General features: G+C 39.7%; 2 protein-coding genes across 3 annotated transcripts in view; one reads left to right on the plus strand and one right to left on the minus strand.

Annotated features, from left to right (window-relative positions):
* Positions 1-191: 191 nt before the first annotated feature.
* On the minus strand, positions 192-4,022 carry LOC109992549 (ubiquitin protein ligase E3 component n-recognin 7). Its single transcript, XM_029279582.2, has 11 exons — positions 3,772-4,022; positions 3,476-3,609; positions 3,316-3,376; positions 3,124-3,219; positions 2,949-3,002; positions 2,754-2,859; positions 2,495-2,637; positions 1,289-1,477; positions 976-1,132; positions 826-887; positions 192-617 (listed from the first exon to the last, which is right to left on the minus strand). Exons 1-11 carry the CDS (start codon positions 3,889-3,891, stop codon positions 534-536), a joined length of 1,206 nt encoding a protein of 401 aa, XP_029135415.1. The 5' UTR covers positions 3,892-4,022; the 3' UTR covers positions 192-533.
* A 3,735-nt stretch (positions 4,023-7,757) lies between these two features.
* The window catches only part of itpk1b (inositol-tetrakisphosphate 1-kinase b), a 29,017-nt gene continuing 20,565 nt past the window's right edge, over positions 7,758-16,209 (plus strand). The window contains exons 1-3 of one of the 2 annotated variants that reach the window (XM_065966183.1): positions 7,758-8,065; positions 8,489-8,655; positions 12,056-12,080. In XM_065966183.1, the coding sequence (XP_065822255.1) occupies positions 8,561-8,655; positions 12,056-12,080 (120 nt within the window). In that variant the 5' untranslated portion in view covers positions 7,758-8,065; positions 8,489-8,560. The remainder of the gene's footprint in view (positions 8,066-8,488; positions 8,656-12,055; positions 12,081-16,209) is intronic. The other variant, XM_065966184.1, reaches the window with a different exon arrangement.

Consider the following 16,209-nt stretch of genomic DNA (forward strand, 5'->3'; position numbering starts at 1 on the left):
TATGTTGATCTCACTTGAGTTTGTTTTTCTGCACTAGAAAAATGAGATCTTTATTTTGACATTTGAATCCACATAAAAACTGACGTTTCTTCACATCATTTTTACAAGCACATTTCTAAACCAGCCATTGCCACAAAAACCTCTGAACAATGAAACATCAATGTGTAGCTCAGTCAAAAAGACACACTGGACATGTTTACAAAGAATGATCATGTTTAAGAGAACCACAGGCACCACATCATAGCAAGGCAATAACAGTTGTTAAAGAATAAAGTGCTGCACCCAGAATTATTTTTTTCCATTTATGTTTCAAGTAACACCTTTAAAACTACAAGCTTTAAAGTAAAGGCCTCATTGTAATCGATATTTATGATCATGTGGTCACAGTCCTCCACCCTAGAAGTAACGCTACACAACAATAACTGCAGGTCAGTAGTAGTTGTAACAACTTTTCAAGCATTAGAATCACATTGTTTGCAAAAGGAAACCATTTTTATTCAGCTACTAAAAGGGTCATCTTTCAAGACCACTTGTTACTGGTATCCTGTGTTGGTTCTGCGTCTTTTTCTAGCACGCAGCTCCTCAAAGAACTCCTGCACAGCTTCCACTGTGACTGTCTGATGGAGAAAGAGAAGGAATGGTTCAGATTTGAGGTTTGGAGAAAACAAACGCACACAAGTCCAACAAATGTGTTTTAAGGACAAAATTTAACATTTGTCATGTAAAGTTAAACCATCATAGCATTAAGGTAAATAAGTAAATAGCTGGTCTTGTATTTATCCCTACATTGCAGATTATGCTTGTAATTAATCGTCCATTTCTCACCTTCCCTTCAGCAACACACTGATCTAAAAATGCCGTGATCGAAGTTGTCAATTCGTTGAAACCTGAGGAAAGGACACATTATTAATTAGTCTCCATCAATCAACTGTCCCGTAAATGTGATTTAACAGCACACATCCTCCCGCTGCTCACCGTAAATGACCTCTAGCTGCTGCGAACGGTTCATCCAGTTTGTCAGTGCCATCAGCGGGTGCTGCCCAAATGGCTTTTCTAGGCCCCTGTTCTCGTAGGCCAGAATGGTATCAGACTGATCCATCAGAAACGGCACATCTGCAGCCACATACGCCCTCTGCAACACAAATATGATACATCTATTTTTGAACAAAAGTCTTAATACTGCAGACATTTCACATGAACCAGAATCACCTGTATAGCCAACACCTGCTGGATATTTGCCTTTACCAAAGCTGATAATATAATCTGAGAGAAAGGACTCGTGGTCTACCTTGCAGTCTGTGCAGGTGCAGAGTTTTGAGCGCCAACTATAAGGCCAGAACACCCCTCCCTGTTTCGCCCGTTCCAGCCCCTGGCCCTGCAGCTCCTTCAGCTTGCAGGTTACCGTCTGGGTCGTAGCAGGGTTGTTTGTCATTTCCTCATGGGTCCGTTTGCAAGGGGACATCCTATTTGAGGCATCCTAAAGAAACAAAACCAGAAAACAAGGTGATGATAATACCTAGACTTAGGACTTAATCAAATATCTCCACAAAGAGTACTGCAGACTCATCTGGGGAGGCCTAGAGGCAGCTGACATGATGGGAAGATTGGGCGATGAAAATCACCAGTTTACAGTAAGCTGTCCTGTGAAGCCTGGCCAAAGCTGTCTACAGAGCAGGGGAAGCAGTGGCTCACAGGTCATTTCTCCACTAATTACCCAGAAGAGGGGCAATGCAAGTTAACCAGAGCCAGAGCCTGCTCTACAGCTGCTTATTGCACTCTAGCTCCATCTTGTGGCAGCAAAAAAAACAAAACAGCTGAACTGAAAAACTAAAATTCTGTGGAACAGGCCAGAGTTACAAAGCAAGGCAAGTTATATTATATACAGTTTACATATAAAAGCAACACAGTTCTAAAGGAATTACTACTGTTAGAATCCATTAAAAAAAAAAGATAATTTCAAGATTCTAGGTTAGGGATGCTAGTCTTATATTCCAACCTGTGACATGATTTGTTTTTCTAAATTAACCATGAACACGGTTTAAGGAAAAATATGAATGGAAGAGAAACAAGGAGCCCATTATGTATACTTCTGCCGTTTTTCTACACTTCTTTCTGTGTTCGGCTAGTTTAGTATCATAATGCAACATTATGTATAAGAGTTATCGTCGTTATAAGTACCTGACTTGTTTCTCAACATAATTGCTGCAATTGGGGCCAGGAAAAAAAGCATGTCTACATGTAGTTGACTTGCTGCTGATCTATGATATCTGATCTAAAATTGCCAAAGCATAGTACTTAATAACACTATAATAGACTTTTTAACTCTCCTGTCAGACAACTGCCCTATGTTTTATGATGACCAGAGCACTCCTGAGTCATAAACATAGCATCAGTACAGATTTGTTAACCCCTCTGTATCTATTTTAACTCAAAAGGCAAACTCTCCATGCAAACCTTGAAACAGAAGCAGAGGTCCTCTGTGACCGTTTCTCACCTCCTGCCGTGTGTGCCGAGCACTAGTGGACGGTTCGTCCTCCACACTTTGTCTGGACACAATCTCTTCCTCCTTTTCTTCTCCTCCCTCGACATCGACTTCCACCTCCTCCTTAGGATGATCGATAGTGACTACAGGAGGAGCTGAAGGACAAAGACAAAGGAGAAATAAATATTTACCTTCTGGATTTGTCTGTTAGATGTTTGCAAAGTGAAAAACACAGGTTTGCCTTGAGAAGTACGTCAGGATTATTGGTTACCTGCAAAGTGAGCAGCATACGTCCACAAGAAAGGAGCCTTATTCATGCAGGCCTCACACACCATCTCCTGCAGCTCCTCCGGGTCCACTACAGTGCAGCCCAGGTGCTGTCAACGACAAATGCAATTACTGCAAAATGAGAGGAGGACTTTTTAAAAATTAGAATAAAAGAAGTGATGAGATGACTTCTGCTTACCCTGGTATGAAACCAGTCCTCACATACGACACACTGAATCATCTCGTCGTTTTCCTATCAGGGGAATTTAAAAAAGAATTTCAATGTAGTGACATGATGTAGTAGTTTTGATGTAGTAGTTTTTGTCAACATTTTTTGGATAACATGAGATTAGAGATTTAAAATGAAGGAAAACCTGATCGTCTGTGTCTGGATAGGGCCGGTCACACGTGCAGTACCGGTCATTAAAGTTGTGGTTGTAATGATTCCTTACGTTTTGCACGTCTTTGGTCTGCGAAAGAAAAAATAAAAAAGAAGATTACAATTGGGGAGGCATAGATTTTTATTTTTTTTAGAAGTAGTTTTAACTTAAAACTGGTGGACTCACAGGAATTAGTTGACACTGGAATTCTCCAAATTTGCTATTTCCACAATCACAACGAAAATTTCTGAATCACAAAGATGAGATGGTGGGCGAGTTACTTCCAAAGTGTTGAAATACATTTTACTAAACAGTTTAACATGATCACAACATACCAATAACCTACCTTTTTGTGTACAGTTCAACGATATCGTGTCCATCGTGGCATTTGTTGGTACAGGCCAGACAGACTCCTGCAGGCTCTGCAGCACTGGGAGTGCAGGTGTTACAGGCAAACACAGCCTGTCTCTTCACATAGCCCTGGAACAATAAACACAGCAGGTTAACACACATAAGTGACGACGCGCCTTTGATATAAGGCTAGAGCACTTCATTATTCCTTTTCCCTGTTTACTATTTTAAATGTAGCGAAGAGTAGAAGGACAATGGCTGCAGAGAGGCGGTGCAGGAAGTATTTCTTACCCGGGAATAAGAGCAGTTGTCTGGGTCGCTTCCAGCAAGCACGCACAAAGCCTTCTCCAGCTCCTCTTCGTTGACAAAAATGTCGTCACTGTCTGCGTCAACATCTGTGTTTTCTGCCATTCTGCTGAAAGAATACAATAAGGACACAATGACACAGACAAAAACACCGGTCTATAGAGCTCAACCGTGTTGACAAACGACTGTTCCGGGCGGGAGTTTAGACCTGAACCACGTGGAGGAAATGACGTAAGCACCTGCTGCTGTTTCTTTCTTCGCTTGCGTGCGTGTGTGCGTGCGTGTGCGTGTGTGTATGTGTGCGTGTGTGTGTGTGTGCGTGTGTGTGACTAATCAGGCTTTCCAACGATATGAAATACAACACCAATTAGTATTATTAAAGGGGCCAAATAATTGACCGAAATAACGTTTCCAAACTTTTCTTTGATGAGTTTTTTTACCTTTTGTATTTATAACGGGCCAAACTCTCATGGGAGAACCAACCAAAGAGATAAGAGATTATATTTAACCTCACAACCGTAGTAATTGAAGTTTTCCTTCAATTAAATACATTGTTGGCATAATAAAGTAAGAAAAATGTAAATGTAGGCCTATAGAGAAATGACTGGCTGCGTTATCAGATGGTAACCAGGGGGCATTTGTCCCAAACATCTCAACAGACTCAGGCTAGGCAGACCTCACATTGGTATGGAGTTAAAAGTAAGCATACTCTCTAAACAGAATAAAGTCGAATTTCAACTTAAATCACAGTCTACCATATGAATATGTTTTTATAGTTGGAGAAAAATATCAAGGCTACGACATATAAACAAAAAATCATCCCTTAAATAATTAACTTATGTTCCAATGGGGTCTTAAGTTTAAGGACTTAAGGGTTACCTGTGCTGGAGGAAGATAGCCCAGAAGTCGGTAGAGGAGTTTGAAAACAGTGGTCCTTCCTCCCTCAAAGTCACTAGTGCCTGTGCTGATGTGTGTCTTTTTAAAACATTAGCATTTGTTTTCTTGTGTTTGTTTATTTCTGAGACGCCATGGCGATATTTCCACACCATGTCTTCGAAGTCTTTTGAATCCCGCTGAACACCACAGGGTGCTCGATTACCTGATCGTCAAAGACTTCATTCAAAGCAAACTGGGCAAAGAGAATATCCTACTCATTAATATAATAATAAAGGCTGGATTATGTTGTGATTGGAAAATGTAGAAAGTGTGGATCTGTCTGTTATGTAAATATATAAATATAGCCAATGCTGTTGGACTTATTGTTTTTTTTTCTTCTTCTTTCGCTGAAAATCTCACACACAAAAAAAGGCTGTAGCATATTTCACTACTTTTCCCATAGATGGCGCCACTGTGACATGTTTCTCTGTGAGGGCGCAAAATGAACGAGGGTGCTTTCATCACTCATATTGCCAAAGGCCTGGCCTAGGCTACAAAAAGATGAATTAGGTGATTAATTATCCAAATCTTTGTTATCCAAATGTAGGAAAACTTGTCCTCTCTCACACATTGAGTTTTCAGGACAAACGGAGCAAAGGGTTTTACACTGTGAGCTTCAAAGCAGCAGGTGGTCCAGATAAATCTCCATCTGGGGTAATGGTAAACTTCAGCCTGACTTCACTTGACCAAACCTCTTGGGACTAACTTTTTAGATCGCTGTGGTTTCCACATTTCTTGGATCCCAGACATGAAAATCACATCAACGCGTTCGGCCATTTGTCCTCTTGCTCACAAAATCACCATTTAGCCACCAACTCTTAATTTAAGCCCTTGAAATGAGCACCCAATAGGGAGACGTTTTCACCTTTTTCTCATTGTCTGACTGCATTTAAGCAGTCTTTATGCAGTATCTTGTACTTGTTCTACCACTTCTACTACTGTTTCTTCATCTTCTGCTAATATTTCTTCTTCTACTACGCCTTTTACTTCTTCTACTTCTTGTTCTTCTGCTTCTACTACTTTTTCTTCTACTACTAATCTTCTACATATTCTACTTTTTCTTCATCTACTAATCCTTCAGCTGTTTCTGCTGATTCTTCTTCATTCAGCAGTGTTTTGCAAAACATTTCAGCGGTCAGCATGCCCACGCATTTTCCGCAGGTAAATGTAAATTGTCTAGTTCAAACTGCAGTGGTTTTTTTTTTTTATACTAAAATTCAAGTCCAATGGTCAACGTCTGGCTAAAAATCTATGAAATAGTTATTTATTGCACGAGTGGGATTTCACAGCTCATGAAAACTGAATTCCATGACAACATCCGACTATCGGGATTAATGTGAAATCAACACGACCAAACAGTTCAGTAAACAGGCAGGGACCGAGGAAAGATTTCTGCGGAGCCCCGGATGTCCCAAAAAATGATTATTTTTAAATAGTAGGAGCAAGTCATTATATTTTGGGAATAGTGATTCCACTTGCCACAAACAGCCATTATTTGTCATAGTTTTTACGGAAGCACATTGCATTCAACAAAGAAAATAAAAATTGGATCCCTTTCTTCGTAATTACGAGATAAGGATATCAGAATAAGGAAATATTTTCCCGTAATTAAAAGTGAGAAACTAATAGCCTAATTACGAGATAGGGAATCCAGTTTTTATTTAATTGTTAAATGCAGTGTGCCTGAGTATTATTTGACAGTATTTACCAGTAATATTTTATTTTGTGTGAATGACTGCGATTCTTTCTCACTTAACTTTAGGCCTACACTGGGACTGGTATTTAGTGTCTAACATGAGCGCCCTCTGCTGGAGCGCTTGTTGCAGTCCTAATATGGAATCAGCTCCATAAATAAAAAATGTGTGCCTTTTTCTTGGTAACGGCGCTACTTATCCATGTACTATGTTTGAGACAACCTCTTAATTTTGTACCAAAAACTTCTGTGATGATGTGAATTTGCAGTACAATAATTTCCACTCACTTCGTTTACGTCATGCTTTGCTTGCTCATAAATCATAGCTTCATCATGTATCCCATGGTAACTCTGAAACAATTACCTTTTAACAATTTCTGGAGTCTTTTATTTCTACTGTGATATAATAACTGCGAGAGACCAAGGTGCCTGTGTTGTTTTCAGAATAAAAAAGCATGCTGGAGCCAAAAGTGAATGTTTACACAAAGGCAAAAGAGAGTACACAACCTCTACAGGAACACGTCATTATCAATAACTTGTGCTCGTACTTTTGTCCACAACATAATACTTTTATTGCAAGGTTATTATTTGCGCGAACAACATTGATAATAATCTTTACTGACTTCTCTAGCTCCTTATAATTCTGTGCTCAGAGATAAAATATTAAGGTAACTTATTTTTACTGATGTTTTTTAGGGGCATCCAGTTGCTTTCTTCCGATCTTATGATGAATATTACTGTTGTTGTCAGTATGATCAGCAAAAACTGCTGATACAAGTGGCCCAAATAACACTCTATTGAAAGAGTAGGCTACAAATCAGCTTCCAGTGCTGCAGAGTTGCTTATTCTCTTGTATTTTATTCAACTTAACATTTATGATTAGCCTTCAAGTGTTGAATAAACTAATATCCAGTACTTCATTGTTTTTTTTTGGTCTTTTTGTTGTAGCAAAAACAGAATTTCGCTTAAGTGTTAGATAACACATTCTTCTTCATAAATCATAAAGTGAAAGTTTAACGAACCACCTGAGACATAAAATGTGTTTTGTTTGTTATTACTTGTGCAGGATATCTTGCTCTTGCCTGTTCCATTTTCATTTCCTGCCTTTCTCTTTTGAAAAATTCAGTTTCTGCTTCTGAAATAGACGTTTTAGAAGCTACGACGGGGCTTTCCGTAATTTGTGAATTTTCACATTTAACGCCACCGACAGATTCCTTCGAGAAACTGTGTGGCGTTAATCGATAATACGAGCACAAATACCACGTGGAATCAGGGCAATGCTGTGATTCGTGACGCGGGAGTGGGTAATTTCCGAGGTGCTCTTAAAGGCAGCATCAGTCTCCTCGATCCTGGGTGTGTGCGGTCAATTCAGTCTGAGGGAGAAAACACCAGGAACACCAGGTCCCGCCTGTGCCTGTCATCTGTCACGTCGTTTTGAAACTCTTACTCCCTTCTTCTCCACCGGACAGACTGAACATGGGAAACCATCCGAGCTAGTTCGCGAAGAGGACACAAATTCAGGGAGGCTGTGCTAAAAAAAAAAAAAAAATCGCCAGGTTAGTTATAACGCTAGCTCCATTACTCTCGTTGACGTGCTGAACTCAGTTGCTTCATCTTCAAGTGGACGTTAACAAGCGGCTCATAGCCACAGTAAGTAAATTAATTTAGACATGGAATGGACTCATTTAAGCCATTTAAATCGTGGGCAACCCGGCTGGTAAGCTGAGATGGTTATTGCATGCCATCGCTTAGCTATGCAGGTAGTCACTACCTAGCTAGCGAGCTAACGTTAGCAAGTTGGGTTAGCCAAAAGAGAGTGTGTGTGTATGTGTGTGTGTGTGTGTGTGTTTCGCTGATGCTGACACTCATTCACGGAAATAAAAACGTTTGGAAACTTGATAATGTGGCCCACGAGGGCGGTCAGCTGCACCAGGCAAGATAAGTAGGAAGCGTCACTTCTGGTTGTGTTTAGTATCTTTTAAACCGAGTCGTGAACTTGAGCATTCCCCTTCATTGCACGTTGTGACACTTAATGATTTATGGGTTTTTTTTCTTTCTTCTCTCCTGTCACAGGTTGAGCCTTCTTCAGACACACAGTTCACCACCACCTGCCGACAAAAAGGACCCCGGAGCCACACAGTGGACATGCAGACCTTCCTAAAAGGCCGGAGAGTCGGCTACTGGCTCAGCGAGAAGAAGATGAAGAAGCTGAATTTTCAGGCCTTTGCTGACTTGTGCAGGTAATTTACTCCAACGTCCATTACTTAGTCCAGGGCAGGTGATTTTTTTTAAACCGACTTGTCAGACATGGCTTGAAGTACACTCTTAATAGCAAACCTGCATCATTAACTATCTGTGTCACAGTGTGTTAGGAGGCATGCAGACTCGGCACTTCCTTATAATTAGTCAATGACAAAAGGGACGGATTATCATCTCTTCTCCTTTTTTCAGCTAATAGCCCCTGGGCAGTTTTCATTTTGTGTTCTCTTTTGTACTTGAAATTGGCATCACTGACCTCCCTGCTCTTGTCCCTTTTTAAGCATTTGAAGTTAAACTTGAAGTGCTTATGGAGACAAGGTGCAATAAGGAAATGTGTGTAGACACTTCTATTGTCCCAAGGTGTGTGTGTGTGTGTGTGTGTGTGTGTACAACAGGAAAAGCAGCCGAAACGGGTGCTTTTGTTGAGTCAACATCCTGAAGCATAAAACTGTCGTGCAGGTGTGTGGTCAGGAAAAAAAAAGTGTTGTCAACAAGCTCTACTCCACGTTAACCTTTGACCCTGACAGTATCTTTCATTGATTGGATTTTCAACGAGGACAGTCTTGGGTTTCGGTCTCGAGTTGAGAGATTTTACTGTCTACAGAAATGATGATAACGCGAGTTTGCTCAAGGGGTGTTTCTCCACAGTGGTAAGGGGTTGTTTCAGTTTACAGTCTTGCGAGAGTAGCTATATGAGTCTTCGGTGCATGTTATCTTGTTCTAGCTTATCCATCTCCAGCCAAGTAAAATGTTATATAAGGTGTTATAAAGTAGGGCATGGCTTTGAGTAGACGTTGACTCTCCCTCCCTCTGATTGACACAGGGCATCTGATTGAGAATGTTTTGAAGGTGTGTCTGCAGCCTCATGATGCAGATACCTGTATTGTGAGGGCTGTATTTATCCTTAAACCACAAACAATGACCGAAGCTAGTCAGTGAGGGAGAATGGAAACATTTAAAAACTATACTGCACACTGACTTCAAACCTGACTTATAACTCCTTTTAAGTTTTTTATTTTTTATTTTTATTTTTTTAAGAGAGCTAGTGCCTCTCAAAGTGACCTGCTTGAGCCAGTACAGATTACCACAGTAATCCACAAAACATTTTTAATCTCTTCATAAAGCTCCTAGTGACGCCCCCTCCTCCCTAAATTCCTCCATCCCTGCATTCGGCCTTTACCCTTATTCCTTTAGAGGACCAAAAACTGTTAAATATGATGGGGGAAGAGGTGGGGCTTTTGATGGAAGATCAATTCATAATAGGTGTTATTCAAGGCAACAACAAATAACAGCATCATTGAATGGAAATGACCTGCAAAGATGATATATATGTATCAAGTGTTGGAACTTAACTTCTGTTTCTCCCTTTCCTGACCTCGCTTATCACATAACATGTTTGAAAGCGAAAGTCATCTTCAAGAGGAAGATGAAACTAAGGCAACCTTCTCTCCGGGTTATATGATCAACTATTTTATAAAAGGCATTTTGTCCTTTTGGGATTCCCAACCCTTAAAGGGTGTGTCATTTTCAGTCTGTCGCTGGACCGACTGTTGTGCTTTAGTGCCACATTATAACCAAAGCTTGAGGTAGAAAAACTGAATTTATAAAGGAAGGGGTTTCTCTTCTGATTTGACGCAACAGATGGGCTGGTACAGTTTTTATATTGTCAGAAGGAATAATCAAAGCTATACCAAAGGTTTCACCTTAACAGGGTGTGCCAGAGTCATGCTCTAATGAAAAGTGTGCAGGTTTCCTCTCTCACCATGTGGCTTGCAGCTGACACTGTGAGTGCTTCAGTGTGGAGTCCGTGCTGTCTTGTGCAGCTGGATTTGAGGACTTCCTGCTTGTCAGAGCCACTTATTTACGTCTGTGCCTCATTAGCTTGCACGGCAATTTGGAGGCCTCTCACTGACTCAGATATACATGATTTGGAAAAATGTGATGCCCTTGAGAACAGCCAGCTTGGTGTCATTGGATAAAATGAAAATATTGTCACTTTGTCCTGTCAAGGCAAGGTCATGGCATTCAAGGACAAGTGTGATGAGACTACATTGAGCTGCACCCACTGTTGGGTGTAGTTTTTCACCCACATTATACCGTTTACAGCAGTGACAGGTAGAGCCAGTATTTAAAAGCTGTGGCGAGTATCAGGTTTTAATCTTTTTAAAATGTATAGAATAGAAGGGATTGACATTGATTTGAGGAACAGAGGGAATAGTTTGAACAGCCCAAACAGGTAAAACTACTTTACCTGGTTGGCCTACTTTAGCTGTCTCTGCCTGTCTCTGTTGTCATAATAATGTCATATAATCAAGGTATTTTAAATATTATTTTCTGCCCATCAGCCACTCTTACAATACATTTCAAGTTGTCGAGCTATAATAATAAGAATATCTTTGTGAATTTATATCCTTATCCTGATACAGTGTTGCTTTTTAGCAGTCACATCTGTGGTGTTGCTGCAACAAAACAAACCTCTGAGTTTGAGCTTGGCGTCCCTAAAAGCATCTAGTTTTTCTCCACTTTTCCGTTTTGAAACCTTTTCCAAAATTTCTGACCCTGTTTTCCTTCTCCATCGGGTCTTCTTATCCTTCATCTCATTCAATCTGCTCGCTGTGTAACAATTGTAGGAGTGCAGATGATCTCCGTATCGGAGATGGGACCAAACTAAAGGCCCTATTCACACCACATGAAACACGCCAGCTGCAGTATTAAATATCCACATTGTTGTGAAGCAGTGCATGGCTGCACGGCTGTTACCATGGGGCTGTAACCTCAAAAACAACTGGGACACACAGGCTGAGCTGGACCGGGTTTTTCCTCATCATAAATTCCCACAACTGGGAGATGTTTTGGTCTTGTCATTCAGTTCTCTTTGGATAACTTTTGGTATTGCATGAGACAAACTAGATCCCCAAAACCAGCTCTCTTCCAGAAAGAGAGGAAGTCGCCTCACCTTACATTAAAACGAAAATAACAAACTGTCAGTTGCATAAATACTGCTGTGTATTGTCAGAGATAAGGAAGACAGAGAAGTCTAGGTTCCTCTTGTGGGAAGTTCTGCGCTTTCAACAACTTGACTCTTGTAGTGGTCTGCTTGTTGCCTAGCAATTGATTTTTATCTGAAGTCTAAGTATTTTTGTGCTGTTTGTGAAAGTAGAGTATTCTCCAGCTCTGGGCGCGGTTTATTAAGTTCTTTGTCACAATGTCTTTACTTCACTGAATGATTTGGCTCAGTTTTTAACACTTTGTAGTCTTCAGATAACATGTCTTGCATCTTTCAGTGTTAAGCTACCTTCTCTAAATGGTAATGTCTGTTTATCATTGATGTCAGTGTAATTGATTGGCGGTCTCTTCTGTCTTTTTTTTTTTTTTTTTCAGGAAAAGAGGAATAGAGGTTGTCCAGGTAAGTCGACAACATGTTTTTATTTATGTTGTGTCTCTTTTGCTGCAGAAAAATGAAGCTGTCACTCATTGTATATCTGATAAGATCATCAGTGACGTACCTGCTGTTTATTTGTTATGACTTCCTGCTGAAACTACATTTAACACGGTAGCTAATCGCAGAAATGTGAATATGTAACTGTGTTTGTTACCGCCTACATACCTGATGTAGATGCTTCGCGAGCTTTCTATTTTCAGTCCGTGCGCATAATCAGTCGCCGTCTTCCGGATTAGGACGTGCTCATTGTTAAGCTGTGATGCAACTCATCCAAGCACAATGTTTCAACACCTGGTCTCAACTTTGTAAATCTGTTGCACGTCACAGAAATCTAATTGGGGCACTGGCTACTCATTGAGTGAGAGTGTTTGTGTGTTTGTGTGTGTGGTTGGAACATTTAAAAGCAGTTAAGTATTAAAAGAGTGATATTTGTTTCAGATATGTTGTTGATTTTTAAGAAAAGAAAACATCAGATTGAAGTCAATTCATGAATTAATATAATTATTTTATTTAAGTTCTGTGACAATACAAATTTAAGAAAAAATCCCATTTCCTGATTTTTCTTTATAAATATAATTAATACTTTAGTGTGTAGTGACTAATAACTATATTTTCCAAGTCTCCTCCTGGGGATTAAAATAAAGTATTTCTGATATCTGAATGAAATGATGCACAACTTTTTTTTTTTTAATAAAAAGGGACACTGATAATATCGTTTAAGACTTTATTTTTTGATACATTTTTATTTTTGACAAATCATACATCAGTTGCAGCTGGCATTGAAGCACAAAGCTTTTTATAAAGACACAGAATTTTCTCAACAGTTGGTTTTGTGTCCCCGAATATTAGTATTCATTCTTGTTTCTGAAAAGATGTGTCATTCCAACCAGCACTAACACATGAATCAACAACCCAAATCCTTAAAACCGCAGATGCATGTGCTCTGTGGGACTTCAAATCGACTTCCCAGCATTTGTTATTAATGTTTTCCACGTCTTGAGCTTCACAGCATGGTGCATTTAACATAATTGTGTTGATTCTATATGCGTACTTTATTAGTCTCGTGCAATAATTGCACACTATTTTATTGCTCACTTTACAGCTACACTCCCACGTTGGAACTAGAGTCTCTCACAATCGTCAATTGTTCTTTTGCCAATTTTCTATGCCTTCTGACTATTAAAGAGCCTAAAGCTGATAGCGCCCTCTGCTGAAAAGGAATGTTTTAATATTTTTGTAGATTTGTTTTAAATTGCACTGCGATATATCGCTACATCCTTAGTAATGTGTGTAAAGAAAAAGTAGTAATTCCTAGCTTACTTAAAGGACGACTTCTAATCGGGACATGACCTAGGAACATAAATGCTGCTGTTAATGGATATTGCACACTACATTAAGTAACTAGACACAGCACATACAGCAGCATGGTAACAATTGTCCTGGGAGCTCAGTGCTGAAAAGTGCTTGTCAGATTAAGTGCTTTCTGCAATTGAGGAGGAAATCATCCTGCATTTTCTCTTGGTCTCTCACTCTTTAAAAAAAAAAAATGCTGTCTCTTTTCTTCTTGGAGGGTTATTTTTTTTTTTTTCCTTTCGTTTGAGGTTTTTTTTCCTCTTGCACTGTGCTGACGACATTAGCACACCCAGAAAGAGCCTTGTCCTGGGAATAGTCCCAAAGTAAGCAGTGCTTTGTTTCCCACTCGCCATTCAGCCCCTCCTGGGAGACAGCAGATCCTCACAGACCCTCAGCGAGGGGGTTCTAGAGAAGAGAATTTAACAGCCTTTTGGCCTTTCTCATTTGTCTCTATAAGGACCTACCTGTTGTCCATTGAGTTTTATTTTTGCTCCAACAAATCAGCAAAAAACTCTCTCCACATTGTTTTTTTTTTTTTTTTTTTTAATCTGGGATGACACTGCCAATTCAGAGAGCTCTGTTGACTCAGATACCAGCGGTGAACTGACACCGCACACTCAGCTGCCCGAGATGCACCCAATGCCAGTCTGTGCCTGTACTGTCATGGCTGCATCAGTGAAGTGAAGATAATGGTTGCCATTGTAATGCTTTGGCCTTGATATAAATGTCTGTGTACAAAACTGTCTTCTCCTATAACACTTTGGAATTCCAAGCTCATCCCAGCAGCCCTCAGGCTTCTATTTTGCAATTAATGATGCCATTTGTAAGTCCATATTACGTATTTGTAGGCTTATTTAGCTCTATTTGTCTCCTGTATGTCAGGTTTATTTATTTAGGTTCTTAAGGTCCTGTGGTTATCTTATCTTATTTTAAGCCCAGTCTTAACGGAGCCCCAGTCAAATGTACACAATTGAGGCAATGAATGAATTCAACTTTACAAAGAAGAGTAATGTATTGTAATAGACAGAAATAAGGAGAGGGACGAGAGACACATTTTACCCCTAAAGCTGGTATGGCACTGCTAAAGCTTCAAAAATGGAAATTGGGTTTCATTGAAGATGGTGTGGAGCTAGAGTTTATTTATCTTATTCATTTTTGTTTTTTAAGCCTTCATGTGGGTGGTAGTGTGGATTTAATGTCTTCTAGAAGACTGAAGCACAACATAGCTTCACATTTGACTTTTTCAGATTATTGAATCACCTAACCTTGTCCCTGTGGTGTGACAGAATTGTTGATCCAGATGATAAAGACTCAACCTTGGACGTCCAAGTAAAAATAAATCTGGCACTTTGGTAGAGTAGCATAAACCAACCTCATGATGTTAACATCATGAGCTATTGGTCAACTTCCATTGCACAACAAGCTTATTCACTTGTTGGTTTGTGTCAAAACTACAGACTTGTTGGAAATAACTCTATGTACTATGTACAAAAGTTTGTTTATCAGCCATCCTCTTGATATTTGTTCAATAGTCCAAGAAAATGGGAATTGTTCCCTGATTTTGGCTTTTAAAATGTGAGAATTTGCTTCTTTGTTGTACATTATGTTAGCCTGAATATTTGTTGTTGGGTTTGGATTCTTTGCAGAAGATAATCTGAAGTCACGTTTGTTTTTTAGGATATTTGTCTTGCGTTCTTAACAACTGTGAGTTTTTCTGACCTAATGTTGTAGCTGTACTCTATATATATATATATATATATATATATATATATATTTCACTGCGCACTTCCATCTATAGATGTATATTTACCACAAGAGTTTGATCCGCCAGACGGCTGGCAGTCTTTACTATGTCTCCCTGTGTGAACAGAGTTTAGCTAAATCTGGGAGCCCCAGGGACTTAATTTTATATTTCCATTTTTGGTGTGGGAAACCCCTCAACATGTATGCCCATCAGGACTAACACGAACATAACTGGAAAAAGAAAACACTGTTTGTTTGTTTGTTTTCGCCTTAGAGTCAAAAATATCTTTGCCTTTGCTTTTGCTCTTTTGTAGTAACCCATTATTAAGATCACTTTGTTTTTATTGAAGATTCAAATTCACCCTCCCACCCCCTAACCCACACCCCGTTCTCCATATGACTTTTCACCAGCTCATCAATACTGACCCTTTAGCCCTGAGCTCATCCTGTCACAGCCCCGTACATTAGCCTGTCTGTGTAATAGAGCTGATGAGATTAACTCGACGGGCTCTGCCTTGAGAGAGCCAATATTCACTCTCAGAGAAAGAACCCATCACAGTGACTGGTCTATGCATGAGTGGGCTGTCCAGTGAAAATTATTGAGATACTGTTTTTATTATATGCTGGAAAATTGAAAGTTAGTATGCGGCATGTCACTAGATCTTGCCTACTTATTGGATCTAGGGAGGTGGGCAAACAGGATATTGTCTTAAGAGGGTATTTATTAGACCTCTGGTTCACCATGAGGAAAAGAAAGCTGAATTTGTAATTAGCATAAAGTGACATTGGAATAGTTTGGCCTTTGATACAGCCCAAAATGTAGAATGGGTGGGTATGTAGGTCAGTGCAGTGATCAGATACAATCAATCAGTTTCAGGTAAATTATCATTTGATGATGATAATTAACATCAACCCTAGTCCCTAGTCAAAGCTAGCAAATAACTGCAATGAGTGTTTGCAGTCTGTGTCAGAATAAGAATTAAAAAGGGGAAAAAAA

The sequence above is a fragment of the Labrus bergylta genome, chromosome 18 (assembly GCF_963930695.1).
Source record: "Labrus bergylta chromosome 18, fLabBer1.1, whole genome shotgun sequence".
NCBI classification, from domain to species: Eukaryota; Metazoa; Chordata; class Actinopteri; order Labriformes; family Labridae; genus Labrus; species Labrus bergylta.

Bases quoted from the DNA above. Each gene is read 5' to 3' on its own strand.
- LOC109992549 (XM_029279582.2), bottom strand. From the start codon at position 3,891: ATGGCAGAAAACACAGATGTTGACGCAGACAGTGACGACATTTTTGTC. The intron at 3,610-3,771 runs GTAAGAAATACT...TTATTGTTCCAG, and splicing joins ACAACTGCTCTTATTCCCGG to GGCTATGTGAAGAGACAGGC. The intron at 3,003-3,123 runs GTTTTCCTTCAT...TTCCCCTGATAG, and splicing joins ATCCAGACACAGACGATCAG to GAAAACGACGAGATGATTCA.